General features: G+C 38.4%; 1 protein-coding gene across 1 annotated transcript; it reads left to right on the top strand.

Annotated features, from left to right (window-relative positions):
* The first annotated feature begins 22 nt into the window (after window positions 1-22).
* SCRN3 (secernin 3) lies at window positions 23-6915 on the top strand. The gene is made up of 7 exons (XM_050339551.1): window positions 23-215; window positions 331-512; window positions 1279-1478; window positions 2149-2361; window positions 4616-4778; window positions 5113-5293; window positions 6032-6915. The coding sequence occupies exons 1-7, from the start codon at window positions 48-50 to the stop codon at window positions 6185-6187; spliced, it is 1263 nt and encodes a 420-aa protein (XP_050195508.1). The 5' UTR covers window positions 23-47; the 3' UTR covers window positions 6188-6915.
* Window positions 6916-9328: the final 2413 nt, after the last annotated feature.

Here is a 9328-nt window from a genome sequence, read left to right as displayed (position 1 = left end):
GCCGCCGCTGTCCCCCCGCTGGTGCCACTGCTGTCCCCGCCGCCACAATGTCGCCCTGGCCGTCGCTCCGCTCCTGCGACACCTTCGTGGCGCTGCCGCCCGCCGCGGCCGGGGGCCGAGTGGTGTTCGGGAAGAACTCGGACCGGCCGGCGGACGAGGTGCAGGAGGTCGTGCACTTCCCGGCCGCGACGCACCCGCCCGGCGCCGCGCTGGAGGTGAGGGCAGGGCGAGTCGTGCGGGAGGTGGCGAAAACGCCCCTCTCACCCCGCTACCTGCGTGCTTGGCCCGCGGTTTGGCCGGTGACTCGCGGTGTGCTCTGCCTCCTTGCAGTGCACCTACATCAGCATCGAGCAGGCGGAGCGGACCCACGCCGTGGTGCTGAGCCGGCCCGCCTGGCTCTGGGGCGCGGAGATGGGAGCCAACGAGCACGGCGTGTGCATCGGGAACGAAGCCGTGTGGGGCAGGGAAGAGGTCTGCGATAGCGAAGCTCTCCTCGGCATGGACCTCGTAAGGTCGGCACAGGCCTTTCTGGTGAATGGTATTTCGGATTTGGAATCTAACGTGGAAACATTTGGTTTGAGTTACATGGGGAAATAAGTGCTTTCACTTTCAGAGAACACTTCTTCCACTGTTCCTTCTAGCTAGGTTAAAAATAAGTACTTCTTGGAGCAGGCATTAGATCTCTGCCAGGAGCCCACGAGAGGTATCAGGCATTAGACCAGAATCTGTCAAGGGAATTAACAAATGTTTCTCTCTCTATAAAAGTTTAGTATAAACTGAAACAATTCTTTTAAGAGTACAGGTAGACTTCAGGAACTAGTGTTGGAGCCTTTTTCTAGGGTCATTTCCTATTTCTCCCATCTTACGCACACATATTTTTAAGTTTCAGTCTTAGCCGCACCTCTCTGTGTAAATAACAACAGCTTCATGTGCCTGCCCCACTGGGTGCCAGTGTAACTCTCGTTACCCTACAGCAGTCAGTCAGCTCTTCTCGGTACTGTTTCCCCCCAGTCCAACACCCACATAGGACTTGCAGGCATTTTGTAGGAGCCTTCTCCCTGCTTTTCTGTATTTCCATTTGGTGTTTTTCCCCATGTCAAGTACTTAGAGGACCCACTTCAAAAAAGTTCTTTAAGTGACTTGCTTATTTCTCTTACCAGATCATACAAGTGTCAGGTACATATAGAAATAGCGTTCCAGGTCAATTGGAATACTCAAGCTGAATAGCTGTACGTGGAGTTTATAGTTCCAAAGATAACATCTTTTTTTTTTTTTTAGGCTTGGACTTGAAAGAGCAGACACAGCTGAAAAGGCTCTTACTGTCATAGTTGATTTGCTGGAAAAATATGGACAAGGAGGAAACTGTATGGAGAGTCACATGACATTTACATACCATAACAGTTTTCTGATAGCTGACAGAAAGGAAGCATGGGTGCTGGAGACATCGGGAAAATACTGGGCAGCAGAAAAAGTAGAAGGTATGGATGACGCTCTTTGTTTTAAACATTTCAAATGCAATGTCAATTGGCAGTTCTCCACTTTCCATTTACCATTTCATTAAGGCATCAAACTAACTTCCAGCTATATACATGTGCCTGTGAACAGGAGTTGCTTCTTAGGGAGTGAATGTGGAGTGGCGAGCATTTTGTCAGAGGAGCTGAGTGATGGGGCCTTTTCAGAGTCAGAGGTAACCAGTCCTGCACTTGGAATACAGAGGACAGAAAGGTCAGCATGAGAATGACAGCAGTATGTATGGTCTTAGGGATGGTGGCAATCAGTGGCAATTTCATTTGGTGACAGAATTATTGTATTGGGCCCTGAAGAAGTTGATTCTTCCAGTGGACTTAGAAGGACAAGCTATGTCTTTGGAGCTTTAAGAGGAAGAATGTAAAGATAGGAATAATCAAGACAGAACCTAAAGTACAACTTTGGCAAGAGAAGCAAATGAGTCAGAACTGAGTGGCAGTGGAATTTCAATCAGAAGGATACATATAGCTAGGGAAAGAGGGCCAAAAATATACCACAGGACTCAAAGATCTTATAGGAAACTCCTCATTGCTAATTTGCTTTAGTAAAGTAATTGTAAACAAAGTCCCAAGAAAAATCATTCTGTGTATTGAAACAATTCTTTCCTCAACTTATAAACAGGAGGTGTACGTAATATTTCCAACCAGCTCTCTATCACAACCAAGATTGACAGAGAACACCCAAAATTGAAGGAATATGCTAAAACCAATGGCTGGTGGGATGGGAAAAAGGAATTTGATTTCGCTGCCACGTATTCTTATGTCAATACTGCCAGAATGACCACAACCAGAGGCCGATACTGTGAAGGCTATAAACTTCTGAACAAACATAAAGGTATAATTTTATATATTTCTTTTTTAAGATATGCAGTGTATTTAGTGAGCTATATTAATTTAAATCATAAATGATTATACATCTGATGCAGGCATTTATTCACATGACTTGGTGAACCAGAACTTACTAGAATAACTTTTTGCCTAAAGGAGAAGTGCTGAGCTTGAAATCTTCTATCAATTTTTGACAATTTGTTGATGAGGAAAAATTAAAACAAGGGTTGAATATCAAACACACACAGCTACAGCAACAACCCTGAGAGGTCACATTATGACCATATCACTAAATACTGTGTAAGACCTGTTCTGAAACATTTTGATAGGCTATATATTATTACTCCTAAGGAAAAAACACAAGAGGCTAAAATAGACTTACAGTGGTTTGCAGCCACAAAGAATCTTATGAACAACTTCAGTCTGGTACCATTCATATAGCCTAAAACAGCACAGCACTCAGATACATATGTTGCATTTATTTTTGACATTGTTTTTTAAGTCTTTGTAGTTTCACTGTAACTGCTACTCTAACCTTGTGTAGTCTAATAAAACACACTAAGAGCAGAACAAAATAATCTTCTCTACTCTAAGCAGGTGCTCCTAATCACTAAACTTGCTCACTTATTTTTCAGACCTTTAGAGAAAGAAGCTGTTCTCTTCTAATTGCATCTGTATTCACTTGCTCATTTGAAGGAATTAATCTGAACCAAGATTACACTGCAACTCTTCGTTTCTTTCTTACTTATTTAGCTGAACTCTGCCGGACCAGGTTTAGCATTTAGTTAATGCATCAGAGTGAATTACCTTTTGCAATTTTGCTGTAGTGATCATGTAAATCCTGCATTCATTTTGGGAATTGCAGGTTCTGAATACTGAAAGCATTTTCATAATACCTGTATTTACTTGTATTATAACAATGCTGAGATTCTATCTGTGTTTTCATTCTAAATCCCCATTTTCAGGCATTTACCTGAGCCATTTGAAAAATCCCACTAGGTGTTCAGGTTATCAGCCTCATATGGCTCACTTTGTTTAGATTTATTTTAAATAGGTGCCCTAACTAAAAGCTATTTGATTTACAGCATCAGTAAAATCACTGGTTTCTTCATCTACCTTTCCCCGTTTTTTTCACTTGGTAGCATTACAGTTGTGGGTTTTTTTCAGGCTGCCTACATGTGAAGACCCTTTTTTGATAAATATTATTTTTATTTCAAAAAATGGGGAATGTATTTCAGTCATACAAAATTATAATAAACTCTAGTGGAAAATGTGCAGTACCTTCTTTCCTGCTGGACAGGTTGCCAAGTTGCAGTTGACGAACTGACCATTGCTTCTTTTAATTTCTTTGATTTGTGTAGCTTGCTGATTTCTTTAATTCTCCGACTTTCCCAGGCAACCGTGGGAATACTTAGAGTGCTTCCTTGCTGAAATGTAGTGCTGCATGCCTGTCTACAGGCAATCTGGATCATGTATGAAAAAACAGTATTGGAGACATCTGACTTAGAAGCAAGAGAGACACTTGGCACTATACCCCACACAGGTTGCTGATTAAGACTCCTTTACAAATGGATGGACTGCTTTAGTTTCTGTTGATTCTGAGTATAGAACTTGTTCTCCAGTGCATTGTTTTGATTGTCAACTTGAAGCCTAAGTGATTTTTAAGGTCAGAGGATGAAAATACGTTAAAAAAAAAAATTCACCAAAAAAACCAAAACCAAATCCAAAAAAGAAGTGACAGTCTTGGTGTTTCGTTTTCAAAGTTTCACACAAAATCCACACATAGTGGTTATTATTTTTATATTTTCAAAGCAGCACAGTGGTATTAACTGTTCAAATACCAAACAGTATTGTAATGATTTATCTTAACTTCCACACAGTGCTCAGAGTTCAGCATTTAATCCAAGCTATTAATTTTCATCTGAAAAGTTACTTTCTGTGAATGACCATTTGCTAGTCATATGTAATTTACCTTTCTGAGAAATACCTTTTGTTTTTTGTCCCCCACCCTTTTTAGGTCATGTTATAGCGCATTATCACCCACTCTATGAAATAAATACTTTGGGAAAAGTAGTAACATTTATATGTGTATTAGCTATTAAGGTGTACCATTACGATGATTTTTTTCTCCTGCCAACACAGACAAACTAAAACTGGCATTGCATATTAAAGGAAAAAGCAACCAGTTGTAGTGAACATGCCATTTAGTTGGTATTATAGGTTAGCTCTGTGTCTAAATAATTGTATTGTATTTTAAATAGGATCTATCACTTCTGAAATAATGATGGAAATTCTTCGTGACAAAGAGAGTGGCATTAACATGGAAGGTGGATTTATGACAACTGGCAGCATGGTGTCTGTACTGCCTCAGCAGCCTAATCTGCCCTGTATTCACTACTTTACTGGGACTCCAGATCCAGCAAGGTGATATAGCAGCAAGTAAATAGGATAAAAAATTGCAAATATCTAAATGAAAAAGTGCCGCAATTTGTCTAATTATATTCCTTTTTGCTTTGGTCCCCCCCCCAAAAAAGCAGAATTAAATGTAGGAGGAACATAATTTACATTATGTACCTTAATGCTCTGTACAACCTACTTAGTGAAATACTGCTGCAACACTGACTTAAATATCAGTTAGATTTTTTTTTTAATACTTCCTTCTTGAAAGAAGGAAGTAGAAGAATGGAAGAAAATATTGACTCAACAATTTTAACAAAACTGAGTCAGTAAAGATCTCTGTTCTATTTTCTCTTTCTAGGTCTGTATTCAAGCCTTTCATTTTTGTGCCCGATATTACTCAGTTATTAAAAACTATGTCCCCTACATTTGGTCCTGATGATCCAGTTAAGAAGCAACCACGTTTCCAGAGTAAGCCAGATCGAAGACATGAGCTCTATAAAAAACATGAAAGTGCTGCTGTAGTTATGGAAACTAACGAGGTACGTTGATTAAATTAGATTTCAACGCAAGCAGGTGGTTTATATAAGCTCCTTTCTCACATTTTGCTAATGCAGTGCCATTTAATGCCCTTTTGACGGATGGCAAAGAACAGTGCAGTGCCCCAGAAGCCCCTTGTGTTGGCATCTAGCAAGCATATGTTTCCAACTCTGAAAACTGCAGCCAGCACTATGCTGTACTCCCAGGCTGAGGCCCAGGAAAGTATCTGCACGGCTCACCTTTAAAAAGCTGTCCACCACAGAGTCCTGCACCAGTCAGATAAGGGGGAAATGCCTGACCACTAGGGTTAAGGGGGATAAGGGGAAAATTGCATGGTATGGACAGGAAAGGAAACCAGATGTCCAAGATAGCTGGACACAGAGGTGAAGCAGGAAGGGAGTTGCTTACTTTGAACAGTAGCATCTCTCCTATTTTTGGATACGTGTTCTTAAAGATAAGTCAGTTGTATGCCCACTTAAATTTTGGCTACATAAATATCTGAAGCAGCTTTAATTTTGCTTATTTTCAATCTATCAGAAGGGTATAGGGAGATGAAGTGAGTGCTAGATATTAGGAAAGATATCTAAGAAAACCTGTCAGGGTGCTGACTTGTACCAACACAAGTGTGCACCCTAGAAACTCTTAGAAGATTAAAATAAAGACAGTAGAACAGAATTATGTTAGGGTGATCACTATGTACTCTGTATATCTTTTAATGAAATAGATGTTTCTTTTTGCAGGGCAAAGGTAAAGAAATGCTCAAGGAGATACAGAAGCTGGAAAAACAGAAGATAAGTCAAATGGAATCAATCCTGCAAAATGGATGTCTTGATGTTAACCAAGTGGTTAAACTTTTTTCACAGTGTGTAGAAGAAGAACTCAAAATATATAGCTAAGAATATTAATTGAATGTGGTAAAATCTGCATTACAGTTAGGTTTTCTAATGAAGAGGCTATATAGATTACATCTTATTTTCAGTATACCACTTAGTATGGACAGTTTTAAAATTGCAGATTCATATTTAGGACAAATATCAGGCTTTTGATTGTAGGAAGCTAGGCAGTGGCTTTGTACATGGTACAAAGCTGTCAGCAGAGATTGATTTTGCCAACAGAAAGATGCAATTAGAATGCAATAGCTTGACTAAACTGGAACAGCTCCATCTCTGGATGAAGAACACCAATTCAGCTTTGGAGAACTCAGTTCTAGTGTACACACATGTACCTTTTATAGTCAAGAGAATTGTAACAGAACGCAGACTACTTGAATTAAAATGGCCACGCTGAAGACTTTGTAAAATATAGAATCTATAAGCACTGAATAAAAAGGAAAGTGATATGCAAGTCAATTAAGATTGATACTCAGTTGTTTGATGAAACCATTCATGTTTCATATATGAAAGACACGTTTCATATATGAACCTTCTACTCCTTCAATGTAAAATAGGCTAAGAGTTCAAGGTATATTAAAATCAAATCACATTTACAATTTACCATGAGTAGTTGTGAAATCTGATTACATGGAATTCATCAATGCAAGCATCCTGTAAGGTACCACACAGTTTTCACTTCCCTTTCTATTTTCCCCACCCAGATACTGAAAAATAAACTTATTTACATAGAATATGATTATTGTCAAATTAATTCTCCAATGCACTTTATAATGCACTATCATGTGGGAGTTTTAAAATGTTTCTTGAATTGTTACTTTTTAAAATTGGGCAACCAGAAAGGAAGAGTTTGGGGTACAAAAGTATATACATGTACTCAGCAGGACACTTAAAAGTACTTTTAATTTTTTTTTCACTTCATGTTAAGCCTTTTAACCATGACTTTGTTTGCCAAAATTAGTAGACTGTGGAGTTAATCAAGCTTTTTGCCCTGCCAGGAACTCTTCCTTCCTTATCCTGTTTAAAAGTAACGATCAATATATGACACTACTTTTATTATCTGTGGCAAGGGACAAACTGAACAAATAACAAAGAAGGAAGATTCTGACTTTATCACATGATGAAGCAGGATAAAAAGTATGATTATAGGGAAAAAACCCAAACCACTCAAAAGCCAACACTTCTGCAAACCTTCAGAAGAAAACATGTAACATGAAATGGAGCATTAGAGCTGCAGCAGCGATATGTGACATGATCTAGCATCCCTACAGAAGGACCATTCTTTGATGATTTTTCTATATTTAGTCAGTTTCTAGATTAATCTCAGATGCTAAAGATAGGGCTGTGAACATTCAGTTTTCTCATTTTGTAAACTTCTATCCCCTACCGGTAAAAAAAGTAAGTACATGCAAATGAATAGTCAATGAAGTTTGCAGAATTAATATGAAAAGTAAGAACTTGGCAGAATTTATTCTTTTTGATCCTAAAATGAAAGTAGAAATAAATTTGGGATGCTGTGTTCAGATCCATGGCAAGAAACTAATGAGGCAGGAAAAGCACTTGAACTTTCTAGTTCTAGTGGCCCATGTGTGCCATGTGGCAATAGCAAGCAGGACTGAGGAGCAGGTTAGACTGAAAGCAAGTTGGAGTTGAGTGTGATCCTTTTATATCTGTTTGTTGACAACAAAATTTCTTAGAAGTGCAATAGTACGTAGTGGATGTTTGTTAACTGGAAGATAGATTTAATAAAAATTTGCTGCATTTACTTGTTTTCCTTATGGATGTCCACATCTAACAACCATGTGTATCTCTGTCCTATTTTTGCTCGTCAGCCGTTCCACACTGTTCCATTACAAGTATCAGTAAATGTCAGGTAAAACTGTGCCAAATCCAAGGTATGAATCAAGGCAGCATAGCAAAACAAGTGAAACAATTTTATGCTACAGTGCAAATACTGAGGTTACATTAGTAATGTGGAAGGACATTAGTGAAGTCAGTGGAGTCTCTAAGTGAACTTCTTGGCCACTTAATCACGGGGTGGCAATTCAGTAGGTTAAGTATATCAGCCCAGTTGTAATACAGGCAGGTACAGTCCAACTGTTCCTCTTGTTTATGTGTTGTTTTTTTAACTGGTCTACAGGATAAAAAGTAAAAACAGTGTAATGAATGGAGATAGTTCAAGTGATGGCCAAAAGAGTAAGGATATTTCAGTACCTTTTATCTTGGTATATCATCCTCCTGAAATACATGCAGCGTAAAAATATAAAATGAAGATGGGATCAGGAGGAATAAATAATCCTCCCTCCCACAACCATATAGTAAAAAAAAAAAAAAAAAAATTAAAAATCAGAATGTCCTCTAGAGGGCAACCTTTGCATGGATTTCACCTAGGAATGTATCACAGATGATTTTAAAAGGTCTAGAGGTTATGAAGGAACATTATTAAAAGAAAGTATTAAAATTTCTACTTAGAAAACTATGAGTGTTATATCCATCCCTGTCCATTATCACAATTATTTTGAGATTAATCCTAGAAAAAAGATCCAGTGTTTCTCTGTACTTACTTGTTCAGTAGATGTTTTCATGGAACTTAACTTCCAAGTTGACTGAGATTTACCCCAAACTAATCCACTCTCAGATAAAAGAGTTTCTTAATTTTCTAAAGCTATTCAAGTCTGGTTTTGGCTCCAGAAGTACCCAGTGATTTAGAAACAGATTATTATATCACATATTTCATTCCTAGTTTCTTTAGTCTATTTATTAACCATCACTCTTAGTAGACTAATGGGTATGATATCAGCAGTCACAATGTGCTAACAGTAAATCTAACAGAATTTGGTGTCAGTTGTTAATTGAAGGTGTTCTCTGTGTTAGATTTGTAACAGGAAGCCTTTTCTAAACAGAAATTTTGAGCAATTTCTTACTTACAGATACGCTGTGTTCAAATCTAGGGAATAGCAGAGCCACTCTAAAAAAAGGAAGCAGGACTTTCACAATGAAAATGAGAAAGGCAAGAGTGCAAGAACAATGACTATGAATAGGACTGTAAAACTGCCTTAAGATCAAATTCTTGAATGTTTGAAGAATTAAAAAAAATTAATTGTATTCGATAAGTAGATGATAACGTGAAACATTCCTGGTATGGAC

Source organism: Myiozetetes cayanensis, unplaced genomic scaffold, assembly GCF_022539395.1.
Source record: "Myiozetetes cayanensis isolate MyiCay16 unplaced genomic scaffold, myiCay2020 scf9, whole genome shotgun sequence".
NCBI classification, from domain to species: domain Eukaryota; kingdom Metazoa; phylum Chordata; class Aves; order Passeriformes; family Tyrannidae; genus Myiozetetes; species Myiozetetes cayanensis.
Note: the sequence above shows the minus strand (reverse complement) of the source record. Positions and strands in the feature narration are given on the sequence as shown.